This window comes from Condylostylus longicornis, unplaced genomic scaffold, assembly GCF_029603195.1.
Source record: "Condylostylus longicornis isolate FDR11 unplaced genomic scaffold, ASM2960319v2 ptg000004l, whole genome shotgun sequence".
NCBI classification, from domain to species: domain Eukaryota; kingdom Metazoa; phylum Arthropoda; class Insecta; order Diptera; family Dolichopodidae; genus Condylostylus; species Condylostylus longicornis.
The window spans coordinates 1,166,203-1,186,786 of NW_026577973.1; the positions used below are offsets into that span (position 1 = coordinate 1,166,203).

A 20,584-nucleotide genomic window follows, 5' to 3' on the forward strand; every position below is an offset into this window, starting at 1 on the left:
GTTAAGTACTAAGAAAAAGAATTTTAAAGTTAAAGTTTAGTGAAATTTTTTTAGCGAACGCGGTGTTATTTCCGCTACACATTAAAGAAAGTCATTGGTTTAATCCAAAATTGTTCTGTAATATAGGAAAAAGATGGTTAGTATTTTTACTAAGTAAATATACCTATAGAGTCCCTTAAATTTTTCTCAATTTTAGAACACTTTAAATTATTTCATTTTTTCAAAATTGTAGTTTTAATCTCCGTTTACGTCTCCCAAAACAGAATTTTTTTACTAGATATATTTAAATTTTTCTTACTTAAACTTTTTCAAACTGTTTCATTAATGTCGGAATTTAATTTTACACAGTAACATTTTATAAATAAGTACTTTTATATAAGTATGGATATGTACATATTACTATACCGACCATTAAAACTTAGAATTACAAAAATTCTCAAACATATTTTAGATACGACTTTAATATGCCGGTTAGATGCACATAAAATTCATCAACCTTTTGATTCATATCACATAAATTTTGAATAAATTATAGGAATTTTTCTAATTTCTAGCAAAATCGTAGAAAATTTAAATCAGGAACACAAAAAAATTAAAAAAAGAGCAGAGAAACTTTTCTCCTTTACACTAATGTAAACCCAAAATAATTCCATAGAAAGTTTTATTTTTGATTTTTTCTCTATCCAACTGTCAGAAGGGTATCAAAATAAAGAATTATAATAAGCTTTACTCTTCTGGGTACCTACTCTCCTTTATTAAAATATATGTGAAAGTATTTTAGCCAAATTTTCTGTGTTTTATTTTTTTCATTGTTGTCATATTTAATCCCTTGAACACACAATTTTAATCTCATTTAACTTCATTATATCACGTTCATTTTTTTTTAGAATATTGGGTACGTTATACACATATACATATTATATTTATAATGAGGATATAACATTTTCCTTAAAAAAGTCATAGAAATAAGTTATTAGTAAATTTACTAGTAATAATTGATGTTTTAATTTTTGCTCTTAATTGTTTTCATTATAAAAATATGCAAAGTGTAAGATAGTGGAAATGTTTACATAAACTTTTTAATTTTTGTTTTGATGCCAATAAGCTATAATGGAGAATTTAAAGCAATCATGTCAGAGTGGAAGCATAATCTTCATTGTTAGTGAGTATTCAAGGATGATCTGAAAATATTAAACTTATTTTTACATATACATATAATGTGTACGTAATTATATATTATAACAATAACAGGGAAAGATTTTCGACTTTTAGAAATCTTAATTAATTATTAAATTACACTATAATTCAGTATAATGTAATTTAAAAAGTGTCAATTCAGAAATCACTCAATTTTAATGATGAGTACTATAATAAAACAATAATTTGTTGTTGTTCTTAAATTATTTCTCTTGATTGATTAAGACTTTAAAAGTATAAGGAACATAACATAAAATACAGCCTTTGTTATTTAAAAAGAAATCACTCAAAGTAGGTTTTATAATTAAAAAAAATTTTAAGACTTACATTTTCAAAGACCATTTTCACCGTGGAAATCCATTTCTATTAAAAAACGGAAATATCGTTTAGTTATTTCACTGAAAAATGGAGTAATTTTTTAAAATTATGTAAAATTTCGAAAAATTCATTTTAATCAAATATTAAGCCGTAGATTGCGATAACCACATTTTAAAACTCAAGACAACCACATTTTCAAACCCAAAGAAATTTTGAAATCTACCTCTGAAAAAGTTACTTTCATTTATGAGCAAGGAAACCACATTATTTCGATAAATCCAGTGCATTTCCAAAGCTAGAAATTTCAATTCCCGAACTGACATATATAGTCAAAATCAAAGGTTTAAGACCCTTGAACTCATGTCAAAACGACGCATAAAGCTTTTCCCTTCCATTTTCCCACAAATCGCATACAAATGTGCTTCTCATTACATATTAAACTTAATGCGTATACGTTACAAGATGTTCACTATATAAAAAATTTTTATCAATTTATGAGACAAAAGTTTTTCCTTCCTTTTAAATCTCTATTTCTCACTCGATGAAAATAATGTTTTGGGAATATCATAATTCATTGCGTTTCAAGTAGAGTTTTCTTATACTTTGTCACATACAGCTTAAACTTCAGGAGTAAGCAGCTTAGGAGAACGACTCAAAATTATTATTAAAAATTGTAGTTTTCTTGCTGATCTCTTTATATACGTTTTATCAGAGCGTTTATAATTATTTTCTTTTGAAATTTTTAAAAATAACATGTTCTGGGTACCATAACAATTCATAGGCTCATTACAGGTTAATTATTTATAAAAGACACACAAAAAAAAATATAAAATTTAATTGATTTTTTCCGACCGTATTATGTATACAATAGGTATAGGTCATGTGATAGCATCAAATTTTGCACATGTTTTCGGTGGGAACGAACTTCTCCAGGATAGGGAAGTGTAAATAAACTGTTTTTAGCAACCTGTCGGTCTGTCTGTCTGTGTGTGCACGCGTGTATCTCAAGTTCGACTGAACCGATTTTAATGAAATTTTATATGTAAGTTTATTTTGACTACGGCACGGATTCATCAACTTTTAGTATATGTCAGGCCTGGGGAACTGCACTTTTTAGCGGGCGTGTTTTACATTTTTGATCATTATAAATATATAAGCTTCGCCCAAACGTCCGCGAAGCCTCCTAACTTTTGGAAGAAATCAGGCATCAGCAACTGCACGTTTACTATAGGCCAAATATACATTTTTGCGTATATAAAGAAAAATAATCAACCGGTTTCATTGAAATTTAATATTTAAATTTTTCGTATTAATGCAATGAATAAATAATTTTTTTGGAAAGATCAGGGGTTGGAAACTGATCTGAGGGCCGATTTTAATTTCTTACCATATCTACGGAACGAATTGACGGAATTTGTTGAAATTTGATATTTGAGTTCTGGTTGTTACCGAAACTAACTGGCGAGAATTTCAGAGAATTCGGGTAATACAAAGCGAAACCCTACTAAGAGCCAAATTTACATTCTTCTAGGGATGTTAAATAAAAGCTTATTAATGTCCTAAAAATTGGAAAGAAGTATTTAACAGACATTTTTATAATATTCTGTAACATTTTCATTTAACTAGACAATACACAATGCGGTCGGTTATGTGCTGACCACATCAGATTTTTTTTATTTGTCCTAAAATTAGAAATTTTATTTTTATTTTTATATTTAATTTTATTATACGTTTTCTTTCTAATGAAAATTTTTTTTGAATATTTTTTAAAAGTAAATGATTTCTATTTATATGATTCGTTTTACGTAATCACTTAACAAAGAAAAAAATAAATTTTGAATTTCAAAATGTGTGGTTTAAAATAATTTTGACCTTTCTAATACCATTTTTCAAATTTACAATGATCGAAAAAAAAAGAATTAAGTATAAGTAACTTTTATCATAAATAAACTATATTATGATAAAAAGTTATGCCTATAGCCGATAGATTTGCAATTCAAGCTTTGGATTCATTGAAATAATGATTTTTGATCTCTGTCGACAAATTATAAAAAACAAGTAAAAACGTTTCAGTCGGCGTTGCATACCGGAGACGACTTCCTTAAATGGTTACAAACTCCATTACCAAAGCTAATATATCCTTCACGAAGGTGCAGGGTATACAAATGGTACTAGCTTTCATTTTAGAATATTATTTATACTTTTATTTACGAAATCATAAAGGTTAAAATGGCTTGGAAAAAAAAAACATTTTCCACATCAATCCAAGTTAATTTATTGTTTTTCAGAATTTTAATAGACGTCGCTAATTAATATCATGTCAGAACCATAGACGAACAGTAATTGAAATATTTTTATATTTTATTGGTTTCACCCATCTCACATATTATGTTTTTCCATTATTAAACATTTTGCAATTCAAAAAAGGAAAAAAAAATTAAATGATTTTATTTTCCAAACCCCTTGTAAATTTTTTACCAGTATAGTACCTAAAGATTAGGCCACTATTAAACTTATAAAATATTTCAACTGAAATAAATACCTACCTGTACATTACAAGTATGATTCCATAATTTACTTAAGACTCCAACTTAAATTACTTTTTTCCTCAAGAAATATTGTTTTTTTTTTTAAGGATCCAATGTTAACAATTTTTGAATGTTTTAAAAGTGAAACATTAGTTTCTAAATTATTCTTCAAAATATTTTTTTAATTGCTCTTTTTAAAGTCACAAATTGTTTTGAAAAAATAAAAAGTACTTAAAGAAAAACTTTTATAAAAATATTTTTTTTCCGTCTATATGTGTGAGTCCTGTAATAAATACACATTTAAAAATTAAAGGTGAAATTAAAAAATAAGTTAATAAATTACTTTATAAAGAGATTTTTAAAAAGATTAAGAGTCGTTAACTACAACGTTTTAATTATGATTATGTTTCGAAACAAATTTAATAAATTATGGTTGTTGGTTAGAGGAATTAATTTTAATTTTGCTGTTTTTCCTAGAATCAAATTTTAAAAGATAAATTTTTACATCTAATAGCGTGTTTATATGAGGAGCTATTTGTGCATAAAAAGGGTTAAACTTAAATGTTACACAGTTGGGTCGACTGCACGCACACCTATGTCGACTTCTGAGCAACTCTAATGAAAAACAACATTTTTACGCTCAACACCTTCGTTAAGGTTATATAAACTTTGATGCTGAATTTGTAACTACTTGAAGGAGTCATCTGCGATATGCACATGTATACATATTCTTGATCTGCGTAAAATTCTGCGTTGATTTAGACATGTCCGTACGTCCGATCGCATAGTAACTCAAAAGCGAATAAAGCAAATATCACCAAACTTTCACAAGTTGTTTCTTTTCTCTCAAGGATGGGTCAATTCAAACAACGGAGTCAAGTAGTTGCCACGCTATACAACTCAAAGAGTTTATTTTAAATATTTTAAAAACTAATAAAGGTAAAAATATGAAATTTCTTATAAATGTTTTTTTTATTTGTTATATATAACTTTTATAAACGGAGCATTGTAAAGAGCAACACTACTTTGAAGTTTTATTTAATTTTCGATTATTTAAATTACAAAATCGAAGAAGCTTAGGCATTTGATTCGCTTCATATTGAAATTTAAAACATTTAACGTGCACTGCGACAGACAATACCAGATGTGCAAGGCGCATCTAAAAAAATTTTATAAGAAAATATATTCTTTTAAAAATTATTTTCCTCTTACACAAAGAAAGGAAAAGGTTAAGTGAAATTCTTAACAATAATTTTATAATTGTTGTCAGAGACAAAAGCTCTCATTTTCTTTTCTTTTGCATTTGTTTCAAAAGTTGAAAACTTGCGGTTTTTATAAGTATAACTAAAGTTTGTACATCAAATCAATTATCAGTATTGAAAACACTTGTCTTAAGAGGTAGCATATCTACAATTTTCTACCGTGAATTTTATAATTCCAGTTATGATAGCGCAAACTATGAACAATAAATATTTAATGCATTGCAATATATTGAGTTTATACCTAAAATCTCTACAGCTATAGAACACTCTACCTAACCTACTCTACTATAGAGCACTCTATATTATGTACACCCACTTAAACATATAAGAGTTAATATTTTACATCCTTGATATAACATTTATTTTGACATTTATTTTCACAGACCATTATTTTTACAGGAAATTTTTCCTTTTATCATTTAATTGAAAGGTGTTATATTTCCATCGATTTCAATTTTAAGTACAAAAGACAGAAGTATAAAACATAAAAGGGACCATATTTAATATACGTAAAACATAATTTTATAAACTATTATGTAAATGTATGTTTTTTTTTGTAAACGATATTTTTTTCGAAGAAAAATGAAGTGAATAAAATAAAATATTTGAAATAATTTTAAACAAAAAAAAAGTGTAGGAACATGTGTATATACAATTTTCCTTTCCTAGTAAATAAGAAAAGGCGAAGCTACAAATGTGTAGGAAATTTTTGAAAAGAATAATGTTCAAGTTTTTTATGTTATTTCAGATATTTTTGTAATGTGTAGGAATGAAAATAATATTCATATTTTATAAAAAGGACATTAAGTTCATTTCAAAAAAATTCTCTATAAATAGAGTATGGAAAATGTATACGTATGTATATGTACATGATAAAAAATTGATTTATAATTTTTCAATGAAAAATAATGATAGCTGCTTAAAAGCAAATTTTCAAGCAGGTCGTTTTATTAATTTAGAGTTGAAACAAGTTTCTGATCAATGTAGTTTTCAATGCATATATGAACATATTTCTGGTATGAATATTAAGAAACAACATTTTGTATACTAAAACCTGTGAAATTTAAAACATCAAACGCGGACACAATAAGTTTGTATCATAAATTGCATAACGTAAGATTTTTTTAAAGAATATACAGCTTTTCGAGCCTTATTTTGGAGCTTTTAAAATCCAGGACAAAGGGACCCTCTAAAAGAGAAGAACTTTTAAGTATGTATTACAATTTGCAATTACACAAAAACACATATTAATCAAACGTTTAAATATACTTAAAGTTCAAATGAAAATCGTCTTCCAAATGCCCCATATAATATTGTATTATTACCATTATTTTTATCGTTATGCTAGAATTAAAAAAAAAGTATAACAATTTTTCTAAAAATCTTATTATTTAAATTGTGAATCGATGCTATGTTTTTCTATTTGACTTAAATACCTCCTGACCTGAACTTTAAATCTAATACAACATATTATAAACTTATCTCCAATGGTTGAGCTATTTTTATATTTTTATTTCCTGGTTTTAATGATTTTATTCCCAACACTTCCCTTTAACCCTTAGAGGAACTCTAAATGCACATTGAATTTATAACTGTTCAGCTACAGGTAAACACATAATTTTTATTTTATTATTGCATTTTAAAATATCGTCACCTGGGTGCAATTATGATTTATACTCCACTTTCATGATTTTTGACTTAAGAACACTTCCACAGGAGGAAGATCTTTCAGAATAGGCAATTAATTTTTAACTCTTTCGCTTAACTTTATAGATCTACGAGTTATTTTGATCCACCTACATTTTTAAAACAGTTTTATATACTTATCTTTTTAGTTTAAAATTTTTGTTTTCGCATTATAACTATTTTTATGATACAAGTGTATGAGGAATATGTTTGTGCTGCTTTGATCTATATCTATTAAAATTAAATTTACAAATACAATATTATACAAAGGGAATCGAAACTGTAATGGCAAAAACTTAAAAAATCTCACCACGTAATTTTTAAATATAAGATTGCTAAACTTCAGGCGGGATTTTCTCGATTCAAAAAATATGTCATATGGGTCAAAATTGCATTTAATCGACGATATATAATAATGATATTAATTTTAAAATAATAATTATGATTGCCATAATTTTATCAGGATGTCAAAATGTCAATTTTACAAATCAAATGCAAATAATTATATTATTAACGAAACAAAAAAAATATTCGAATGTAAAATGTGCATAATATGAAATTTTGTTTTAAAAATACAAAACTTAGCAAATATTTAATGTCAATAATAATTAAATTGAAATTTAAACCATTCCATAATAATATTTTAATGCGAATATTACACCTCTAGCCACTATTTTAATTTATGAAATTTAATTGAGTTGTTGCTAAAATTAATACAACAATAAAAAAACTATAATGAGTTGGTAAAGTTGGTAAAAAAATTAGTTGGTTGGAAATAGAATATTTATATACTTACATATGTACGTGAAACAAAGAGTTAAATTCGACAGACAATTAATTAAAAAAAAAATAAACATGGAAAAAAAGAACTACTCTCCTGATTAAATTGTTGTCATTAATATTCAATTTCAATTAACACTGAATTTATTATTAGCTATTCCTTTTTTTCTAACGAACAGATTTAAAAATGTTAAAACCATTCTAAAAGTACACTTGAGATTTGTACAAGTAAAGAATTAAAAGTCAGTAACCATGTAAGATACCTGACCAATGATGCAGTGGTTATTACACTGGTCCTTTAACAGAAGGGTCTCGGTTTCACAGCCCAGCCAGGTCACTATAAAAATTATATTCAATATTATATATACCAGAAAAACAAAATAGTAAATATCAATAACCTTAAATTTTTAATATAAAACTACAGTAGACGCATCACTAACCTAGTAAAACTCAATGAGGTAAAAAACTGGTGTTCATGGTTATCCATAATATCGCGCACCACCCCTAAGCTTTTATCCCTAAGTAGGAATAAAAGAATAAAAAAACCATGTTACATTAAGTATTCAGAAAATTTAAAATGTTACGTACATGCTCTTAAAATTGCTTGACAACCTCTTACCTAACAATAAATAAAATCAAATTACACATCTAGGTAACAGGAAATAGCACAATAGTTAGCTCAATAATTAAATGTTATTCAATTACTATACAGAATTATTTTTGGTTTTCTTCAATTTTTAAAATCATCAGCTATTATTTTTCTTTATTCATCCCTATATCCAATTTAAAAATATGTTCATAGAGCACAAATTTCAAAAGAAACAAGTACTAAATAAATGTAAGCGCCCCTATACATAAGTAATTATTCAATTGCTATCGTGTATTATAGTATAGTGCATACCTTACTTATTATTATAAGTAAGCAAATGTATAACGTTATTTGTAAAAGAATAGTAGAACAAAGTATAAAATTAATCATATTAGTGGAACATAAAGTTTTATAACGATTGTAACAATTGCATTATGTGAAAATATAGTAAAAATATAAAAGCGGAAAAATAAACTTTTCCCTCTAAAGAAAAATTATAAGCCTGAAAAGGCTCTTCTTTCAACTTTCTAAAACTAATTGAGTTAAACTTTTTTTATAACAATGTAACTCTGGTAGAATTTTCATGTCAAAAAAAAAAAGACCAAAAGCAAAAATTAAATGAAAATCGTGAAAAACTACACCCTTTAACAAATAAAACTTTTTTCCTTATAACATCAAATAATAAGAAAAAATAAAAAATAATTATCAAGGCTTCTGTGATCTTCCTTTCTCTTTAGAACTTTATTATTAACAAATTTATCAACGCATATACCTATTCTTCTTGAAATAAATACGACTACTTACATTACAATGTTCAAAGGATGTTGATTTTATTGACTTATTGCACAAAAGACACAGAACCAGAAACAATAATAGGAAATAATGTTATAAAAAGGTCAAGGATATTATAAGTATAGAAAAACTTTTCTAATTGAAAATGCTTTTTGCTCCTCACCAAACTTTTATACAGAATGGGTTTTTTTATATTAACAAATAATACTCGTAGGCACACTTGCTAATACACTATTGATTTTTGCATGCCCTCAATTTGAGCACTTTTAAGCCAAACTTGATTTTTAATAATAAATTTTTATGAACGTTTATTGAAAAGAGTTTAAAGAAAATCTTGTATTAAACTTAGCCGCAACATATAACGCATAAATTAATGACATTTTGAGCAGATGAAGTAAAGTGCTAAAGATCATTTTTCATTTAAAGCCTTTCATAAAAAATCAGCGAATGTGCACGCGGACTTTATCGTAAATTTTTCCTAAAACCGATCCTGCGACACTTTAAATTATTGAAAAATCTTGAGCATTGTCTGTAACACGTTCTACTTATATTTTTTTCATTTAAAATTGAATGTATTTCAATTGCAGTAAGATCAAAACTGTTTTGGTGTTAAAAAGCAGTTGAATTGATGTAGGTTTTCTTTTAAGATTGTTTTGAATTTTTTGATATACGGCTTGTAGAAAAATTTGTGTAACAAAAGACTCTTTTCTAAAAAACTGCATTATTATATTTTAAAATTAATGAATTTGTGTAAATTATTTTCAATTCTTTAACCATTAAGAGATCAGCTTTAATCGTTTTTCAATTTGGCTCAAGATAAAACTTGACTGATTAATTTTCAAATGAAATAAAATTCAATAACACTTTAACAAAAACCTAAAAGTTTACTATGTTTTATACTAAAAGGAAACCATTTTTTTTTAATTTTTCAATATAGAATCAAAGTCACGATTTCAACTTTATTTTCTATTTGAAGAATTTTTTCATTTATATAATAATATGGTAAAGTGATTTAATTGATTTTATTAAAGGATATCTAAAACGTGCTTATGAAAAAATTCTATGTAATTTCATTATTTTAACTGTAATTTGCTTTTATATAAATATAAATAGTTACTTTACTTTCAATTAATTTATTTAATTAATTTTAAGAACTCACATTTATTTTCGTTAGAACTATTACATTTTTCTTCCTTAAAAATAATCGTTTTCATGGTACGGATATATGTGTGTGAAACTTTTATTTTCAAATTTTAAATACTGTAATTTTTGCTCTATACACGTAAACATACATGTATAAAATATTTATAATTTTAAGAAAATTGTTTGTTGGAGAAATAAAGTAAATGGTAAAATTGTACTAAGATTTATTAAGAAAAATAAGTTTTCAAATAAATACCAGTTATTTGGGTATTGCATCTTATAAAAATTTGGTTTGTATAAAAGTGTTTTAAGTATACTACAACTAGATACCTACAGCAATGAGTATTTATTAAAAATACAAATAAAGAACACAAGAGCATCTTCAATTTGATATTTTTATTTGATTAAGAAATTAATAAAACATTTTTTTATAATTTAAGAACAAAAGTTGCATTTAAATATTCAATTAAGTAAATTTCTTTTAACCAAAACTTCATTTTAAAATAGTTTTAATTTCATTGGACGTGCAGAGCTGAGGTACGTTTTGTATATTGTTTAATATCTTCATTGGCAAAATATATCTGACATGAATATGTAGTTATAAATTTAATTGAGAATATCAAAAAATTATGTTTTTTGAATTTAATAAAAAATTATGAATACTATTGTGGAGAATAAATGTCAGATAGAATCGAAATTTTCAAATCATAAATTTTATATAAAATTGATTTTTCAATTTTAATCGAAAACTTCTTATATCTAAAATCATTTAAAATCTTTGGCAGTAAGTTAAACCAGTCTAACTCAACTTAGTATGAAGCATTGATATATTTTACAATATTTGAATTTTTTATCAACGAGGAAAGTCCAAAAAATGAAATGAAGAGAAAAGCTATTTTCAAAAAAATTGAAATAATCTTATTGAAATTTTGCATTTTATAAAAATTTATTTGTCAAACATATTTAATTTCATTAATTTTCCCAAAAAAAAAAATCTAGAATAGAATTTTTTCTTATGTCCACTCTATTTAAAAGTTACGGCTCCATAAAGTTAATTTTTCCATTATTTATTGCAGCGAAACCATAACATAAGCCTGTTTGAAATAAAATATGTTATATTACCGTTATATAAAATATGGTTTTCCAAATTTTTGGATATCGTTTTTCTTTTAGACCGCAGATTGTAAGAGTATAAAGTTTAACATCTTTTAGACAGTAATAAATAGTTTATTTTGTTATATCAAAATTTTTTTCCACCTCCACAACCTCCCAAGCTATCGTCCTTTGAATTTTTGGCACCTGTGATTCCGAAACTGCACGCTTTTCTGAATTTCTTTAAATGCGAAAAGCTAACTGTAACATGATAACGGCTTTTTCAATTTTTTTGTTTTATTTCAAAGATTGCATATATTACTCATCCTAAATGTATGCAATTTTTGAAATTTTTTGCACATGAATAGTTTAAATTATTTATGTAGTACATACATAGGTAGATTGTTTACAGAAGCTTCATTAGATTGTTCAATAGTTGAAAGGAAGAGTGCTATATTGCAAACCATTTGTTTGACCTAACTTTATTCATAATAACTAACGTTTGCTTCATAAATATAAAGAAAATTATGCATTTCCTTTTTTGTACATTGATTTTAAAATCTTATTTAAACTATACCCACAGTAAAAAATTTTATATGTATTAGGAAACAGTTGTCATATTTTTATATCTAATAAGTTTTGTCAAACTTATATTGGCATAAACTGTAAATATAATTTGCATTCGCAAATTCAACAGATCGTATTTGATAATTTTTCAAAACTCATAATGAGTTTCGGAAGCAAATTGCTTGAAATTAAAGTTTGATTTAAAATTTTATTAAAATTTTTATGGTATTTTCTCTGCTATACTTGTAGAATACCATAAAAATTAAAACTAGTTTTGGTAGTAATTTTATATGATTTTATTTATCATATTATTAAAATTATTAATTTTTGAAAAAAAAATATTCAAATTTTTTAAGTTTTTTATTAAAATTAAAGATATTGGCATATTTTGACATAAATACTGATGGTAAACATTATTAATCACTTCCTAAAAAGTTTTATGTGCGAGTACTTAGCATAGTTTAAAAAAAACGGTTTGAAACTAAAAACTTATTTTTAAAATAATTAAAAATAAGTTTTTAAAAAACTTAAAATATTTTTAAAATAATTAAAATTAAAAATTTACAATTTTTTAATACAAAGGTTTTCCGAAACCATATTTAAGACCTAATAATCTTGCAAATAGTCAAAAATAGCAAACAATTGTTATCGAATGGCTCAATCCATTTAACGAGATAAAATAATTTTTAAGAAACTATCAAAAAAATTATGGATAACTACGGATTCTAAACAGTAATAATTTTGCTCAGGCTGCTTATCGATCCAAGTTCAAAACTAAAACTTGAAATTTCTTCCACAAATTGGTTATTTTTCCACAATGAATTTATTTTGCATTCGTCTTAAATGGGTAACTGGGATTTTCCTAAACTAAATAGTGGAAATAACCTACTGTTTTACAACCGATTTCAATCAATTCTGTAAATGCACAAAAGTCCTGAATTGTTTCTTCTATTTAAAAAATTCATAAGCAAAGAAAAAATCTGCTTATAAAATTGATTTTTAAAATTAACCGTTATAAATATCTAACCAATTTTTGACTAATTTTTCAAGTAATTTTTCTCAAAAAAGAAAGCTCGTTATCCCTTATAAATTTAAAAATATGAATTTTCTTGGACACCACAAGCTTTATCAAGCTTTGGTGAAAACCAAAATGTCTATCAGATATACAATTCAAGCTTTACGTCGACATAAATTTGAAATATTAAATTTATTATGAATTGCGATAGTCTACACTGTTGATTTTGAAGCTCTAAATATTTGACAAATAAAGTTTAATAAGTCCAAAAGGCGATAGGTTCGGAAACGATTTGAGTTTTAAAACTAAAGATAAAAGTGGAATTTTAATGCTTTGGATTTTTTGATTGACCACGTTTTCTTTTTACTTTTCGTCAATTGTCCGGCTATATATTCGGAAACAATTAATAGATTCTGCAAGCTGAGCTATATTTATATGCACATACATATATTATATTAGTCAATAAATCTTATTCTAAAATTTAATTTAATTCTGAACAAAATTTTCCTTTTATCAAAATCAAGATTAATAACTAAAGCGCACACTATTATTTCCGCGATCTCATTTTATTGATAATTTAATCTTAAAGTACAAATCTAGTAATACTCACATATTGATTCATATATTTATCTTTATAATACTATTTACATAAATAAATACATATTATACAAAATCAAATATTCTTAACTAAACGCAAATAAATAAATGAATGAATTAAAAATTTTAAAAATTTTACAAAAACTAAACGTAAAACATGAATGCAAATTATTATTTCTAGTTATAATTTCCAATAATATTTCATAACTCCCAAACTACTTTATGATTTCATAAATATGCTGTAGGCTATAATATTCATTTTCATTTTTATATTCCAAATTATAAATATTCATAAGTTCTTAATCACAGTTCTAAAATATTTAAATTCATTTCCTAAAAATTTAATTAATTTTTCATATTACATACTAGTATTTAAACTGGTTTATTCAAAGTATATTTATTATAAAAATATTGCGGTATAAGTAAATTGAATACAAATTTTATTGTTTTTAAATGAAAAATATCGTAAATTTGAGAAAACTATTATGAGAATTACAGTTGATTGTAATGTCAGTGACCGTACATTAGAAATATTTACTGTAATATTATTAAATTAAAGCTAATTAAAATTTCAGCAGAAAAGATCTTCTTTCTAAAAACCAAAAATTAATTCAATACTTGTTTAATTCTATTTATTAATTTTATTAATTTTACTGTAAAGTAGTTGTTATAGTCAAACTCACAGTCAAACTGAAATCAAAGCACAAAGCGCCTGGGCTTATGCTTTTTTTCAGACAATTTTGTTTAAGTTTATTTTTTTAAATTCCACGTACTTCAGAAACTTAATTCAATGTTTTATCCAAATATCATTCGATTTATAGTGACTAATGTAAAAAATATTTTTAGAAATATGAAATAATTATGTAAATTCAATGACAATGATGTATAAACACATATACATACGTACTAAGTAAAAATTAATTCAGTGTGCTCTCAATTGATAATAAATAATTTGGTTAATTATAATGTGTCTTTCACCTTTAAAATCTATTTATAATAAATTGTCCATTATTTAAATACATAAAATTAAAATCCAATATTTTAAAAACGATTAATATTGCTCAAATTTCTTTCATTTTAATAATGTTATAATTGTGACATTGTACAGCTTTTAATATTTGTTATTTATGTAAAGAATTTTTGTAGGTAAATTATGATATGGGGTGCGTGCATTTTATTCTAATAAGGTTATTTGTTAAATTTGTGACACTGTTATTAATAACAATAAAAATATTTTAGGTAACCGCAAACCTTCTAAGGTTTAAAGTATTATAAATATTACATTCCAAATCATGACATATTTACGTTTTAGATGTAATTATATAGATCTTTTAGTTTAATGAACACTAACCAGTAATTATTATAATGCTTCCAAAATCATTAACTAATTTACATAAAATTATAAAAATCTAATAAACTCATCAAAATTTAGTTTAAACTTTATTATTAACATAATAAATAATTTACATATTTGGTTGTAAAAATTAAAAACTTGTTTTCTAATTATAGATTAAATTTGACTTAATGAATTTTTTTTACGTCTACATGATTTTTTTATTTTTTGTAAAACTTTAAGTTTCATACACAACTTTGAAACCATAACCTAAGTTAACCTAACCTATAAAGTATAAAACAAATGAGGTTTTCCTTAATGTCATCTCATACATACTTTGGGTTCAATAAAACTCTTTGAAGTTCAATGTCGTTGTAAACACAAACAATGTGAAAAAATTCGAACAATTTGATCAAGAGACGTTTTATGTTAATTAAAGATAATAGATATAATAAAAATTATTTTAAATTATTTCAACTGGAGCTTGAATGTAGTCAACTAAATGAATTTTATACAATTATGCTTATATAAAATGTGCAATAAAAATAAAAAATATATCTAAAACCAAATGACTTAATTACATTTAAAATGTATTCACTATATTAAATGACTAAACGAAATCACTTGTGTAGATTTAATTAATTTCCTTATAATAGACTAGTATAAAATCAATTAAAATTTTACAGACACCATTGGGTATTTATGACTTTTGTGTGCATTGAAAGTGCTTTTTATGTCTATTTTCTTGAAATTTCTTTCAAAGTAGTTGTTTATGTGAATTAATATTTTAATTGTTATAAGAGAGTCTCGGATTGTGTATCTACCTTACAAAATTCAAAATTTAAAAGATGCATGATAAATGCAAACATATGATGTGATAGTATCAAGATTAAGATAAACTCTTTGTAAGTATATGTATATATATTGTATTAAACTAACTATAATATATGTTGCCCACCAGCATTATAAAATGTTATTCTTTTGAATAATTAATTATAACATCGTTAATTAAAACGTTAAAACGTTAAGGTAAATCAATAAAAACTAAAAAATTATTATGATGCGCGTTTTATTTTTTACTAAGCGATAATTATTACCTTTTAGGCTACCATAATTAACTTATGTTTATATGTATGTATGTACGTTTGTATAATTTATCTGAGCAAATATTACAAAGATCTAGAGGTAGCAATTTGTTTCAATATTATATACTTGTATTTAATTTACAAATTAAAAAATTTATTCAAATTGTTTAATATTTTTAAATTAATTCTATTTCTTTAGTTTTATCAATTTTTTTTTTTGTTTTAATAATTTAATTCGATAAGGTCGCTTAGTTTTGTGTCGTTTCTTTTTTTCTTCTTCTTTTTAATAGGTACTAGTTCATTTTCGCAGTTAATGAATTAACCCACCGCTTAGTTAATATTCTATTAATTTTTGCGTATTACCTCAAATATTTATTTTTGAAAGTTTTAGTATAAATATTCTTGTAACTTTAACATTTGGTATCAATTCAATTTTTCAATTTCATTAAGAAAGAATAAAACTCTTTAACTTTACAACATGGTACATACATACCCTTTTTTCTAATAAAATTAAATCTTTATTAATATTTTTCAATAAAAAAATGGTGTAATTGTTTTCATTTCGTTTGTGTAGAAATTTTTGTTGTGTGCTTTAGCTTGCTTGGCCGTAGCATCCGCTGATGTTTCACATTTAAGTGGATATAATTATGAACCACCAGCTCGTCATGAAGTAGCTGCAGCTCCACCACCAGCCCCACCTCCAGCTCCAGCTCCAGAATATTTGCCACCATCAAAACCAGCTCCTGCTCCCGCTCCAGCTCCAGCTCCAGCCCCTGCTCCCGCTCCGGCTCCACATCATGCACCAGCCCCTGCCCCATCACATCACGCTCATGCCCCTGCTGCACATCATGCTCCAGCTCCACATCATGCACCAGCCCCCGCTCCAGCACATCACGCTCATGCCCCTGCTGCTCATCATGCTCCGGCACCAGCACCAGCTCCAGCACCAGCTCCAGCACCAGCGCCAGCACCTGCACCAGCCCCACAACAAGAATACTTGCCACCTCAATCAGCACCTGCTCCAGCTCCTGCACCAGCACCTGCTCCAGCACCAGCACCAGCACCTGCACCAGCCCCAGCAATCGCACATGCATCAGCACCTGCACCAGCCCCAGCTCCCGCACCTGCCCCAGAACCAGCACCAGCTCATGAGTTAGCCGATGACGGTTACCGTTATAGAGCTATTAAACGTTATAGATATAGATACAGATATTAGATTAAATTAGTCCAAACCCTTCCATTATCGGAATGACAAATAATAAGTTCTTTTTATTTGGAAACATCAAATTTATTATAGAATTTAAACGCTAATTACTGCAAAAATATAAAAAAAAAAAATAATTCCAATGTGCCAAAAATTTTATGTATATAAAATAAATATTGTGTAGATATCGTAAAAAAATGTATTATTTTTAGTTAGGAATAATAGATTATACGCGCATATGTTTAACGTAACATTTGGTAAGAAACTTGTGAATCACACCTAATGTACATAACACCGGTAATATGTACATAAAATTTTATAGTGAATTTTCATTTTAGTGTTGTTCTTATAAGACAAATTTCTTGAAGCAAGAATTTCAATAATACGATAACACGATTCCATTTGATTTTTCTTATGGGCTTATGTGAATTTTATATAGTATACTTTATCGCACATTAATTATAGAATTACCAGGATCATACACGAGTAACTTTTGCTATAATTATTCTAATGCTGCGTGATAATAAATAAAACTTTTGACATTTCTCTAATAAAAATGTTTTTCTTTCGAGTACTGTTGCTTTTATACAATAACTACATCTTACCATTGTTTTGACCAATAACCAAAACTTTTTGTTGAAAATTAAAATTGATCACTAAAAAATTATTAATTAGATATTTTAAAGCTTTTCAAAATTCAAAACTTTTTCGAACAAAATCAAAAGATAATAACAATTTTATTAAATTTTTTTTAGACTATGGGCAAACTGATTCTTTAATAGCTCACATTAAACTTATAACACTTTATTATGCTTCCAGTTATAAAAATTCTAAACGCGTAGAGACAGAAAGCATAACTTCACTTGCAAATGCATCTCAATTATTTCCCTATATCTAAAAAATTGGACCAATCAACTCAAAACATGCTTTCCAAAACTCAAATCAACCGTTACAAACCATAAAGCTAAAAGTTTCAGAAATGCAATTTTCAAAAAGCAAAATTATATTTATCTTTCTTTAAACATCTTCTTTCTGAATGTAATTTATATAGCAAAATTTGATGTGATCAGCACATAACCGACCACAATGTGTATGGTCTAGTTTAACGAAAATGTTAAAGAAGATTACGAAAATTCTTTTTAAAAATTTCTTTTCAATTTTAATAATGCTTGTAAGGTTTTCGTTAACATACCCAGAAAACCAATTACATCCGGCAGCAAACAGATATGGTAAAAAATGTGAAAAGAGCCCCTATTTCAGTTTTCGATACCCGATTTTTCCAAAAAATTTATTTGTTGCGCTCATTATTTTAATACTCCGAATTTAATAATAATATGTAAAATCAGCCCATAAGAAGGTCCAGTTCCAAAAATCTGATATATCCCAAAAGTTAATTAATCCATGGCATAGCCAAAATAAATTTACATATAATATTCCATCAAAGTCTGTTCAGCAGAACTTGAAATAAATACGTGCACAAACACATACAGCGACATCTCTTTAAAAATGGTTCATTTACGCTTTTCTACCATGGAGAAGTGCGTTCCTACCAAAAACTCGACTTCTAAAATTTGATGCCATAACACAACCTCTAACGCTATACAGTCGGTAATGAATAAATAAATAAATTTCTTGTGAACGCATATACAACAAGATGTGAAGCCCCTTACTTCATAAAAATGTGACCCTTAAACTTGTAAAGATAATTATGTTATATTTTATATGCAAACCTTAATCTAAATCGAATGTAATTCAGTATTTTTCGGCTTTAATAATTACTTCTTTTAAATCACGAAAAAATTGTTTCTATGCCACTAATTGCAATTTTATAAAATCTGCATAAGTATTTTAACAAGAGAATATAGTTGCAAGGAAGACAATTTCAAATCAATGATAATGATGAAAGAATTCTTTTTCAAATTTTAGAATTTAAAAGAGTTTCTTTAAGTATATAAAATTTTCAAACCAAATTAAAATATCGAATTTAAACTACCATTTAATAATAATGAAAACTATAACTAAACATACTAAAAATTTGTTGTTGAAATATATTATTATCCAGTATTACTGTAGTCGCTTTTCAAAAAAATTCAAGAAAATAATTTTATTATAGACTCTTGCTATTACCAAGAAACTTCTTGAAAAAAAAAATTACTGTTTAAAAATAAAAAGATGCAACTACAAAGGACATAAAATGTGAATGTCATAATCTATACTCAAGATGTTATTATGAGCTAAAGGAGAATTTACTTCTATTGTGTGTAAAATATTAAATGAAAAATTTTTGTTTAGTGACAGAAGGACATTATATAAGTAGTTATAAGAGAAATGACATGTTCATGACGTTGATTTTGAGTTTTAAGGACATTTAAGGACAAATGAATTTTTTTCATTTATTTATAATTTTTACATTTCAATAAATGAAAGGACTTTTTCAAATACATAAGTTTTTTCATTAAGATTTTTTATTATAAGTACCTAATAGATTTATATATACACATAAGTACATAAATTTCGTAAAGCAAGGACAGTAAAAAAATTATAATTTACTGCAAGGGCAGTAAATTATAAAGGGTAAAATGTTTTCATATTAAAATATATTACTTATGCTTAAAATAAAATATGTAACCGTACCTTAGTTAAATCCGGATCATCACGCATTTTATCCAAGATTGCACATTTAACACCATTATTGGCATTAAATACACAAATATAAAGTATTGTTGTTGTACAGAGCACCGATAAAAAATCCATTAATGATCTCATTTTGAAATTATTGTTTGGTTTTTTGCTTTTAATAATTTATTATTTATTTTATTAATATTATTATTTTTATATTTTAATTCTTTACGTAATTTAGTCTAAATTCACTTTCCTATTTTATAATTATTTATTTATTATTATTAAATATTTTTGTTTTGTTATTTCGAACACTTTTATTTTATGTTTTTGAAAAAAATATATTATACAAGATCACTTTAAGTAATTAATTTCTTTTCTCTTTTTTTGCTGTTAATCTTGTGTATTAAGAATTTTCATTTAAATATGTTACCTAGAAAAATAGTAATATATACTTAAGTATATAATATTTTTTGAAATGAAATTAATTGGTGGTCAGTAAAATGTTAAATGAACAAAATATTATAATATTGTATATAAACATACGAGTACTATGTAATACACACAAATATATTTTTTTATGTAGATGAATAAATTTTATATTTTTCATGTTTTTGTTTTGGGTTTTAAATTTTTTTAAGGTTGCTATAGAAACTAGATTAAAGTGTAATGCTAATTGGTGTTATGTACTGAATTGGACATAAAAACCAAACGTTTCCGTTGTTAATTATTTTATTCAATTATTTTTGATATTCCTATAACTGTTCCTATGAAAGT

At 25.5% G+C, this 20,584-nt stretch overlaps 1 protein-coding gene across 1 annotated transcript in view; it reads left to right on the forward strand.

Moving 5' to 3' along the window:
• LOC129612382 (skin secretory protein xP2-like) overlaps positions 1–17,200 on the forward strand; it is a 31,285-nt gene extending 14,085 nt beyond the window's left edge. The window contains exon 2 of the mRNA XM_055525944.1: positions 16,559–17,200. Coding sequence (XP_055381919.1) covers positions 16,559–17,200 — 642 coding nt within the window. The remainder of the gene's footprint in view (positions 1–16,558) is intronic.
• The last annotated feature ends 3,384 nt before the right edge of the window (positions 17,201–20,584 follow it).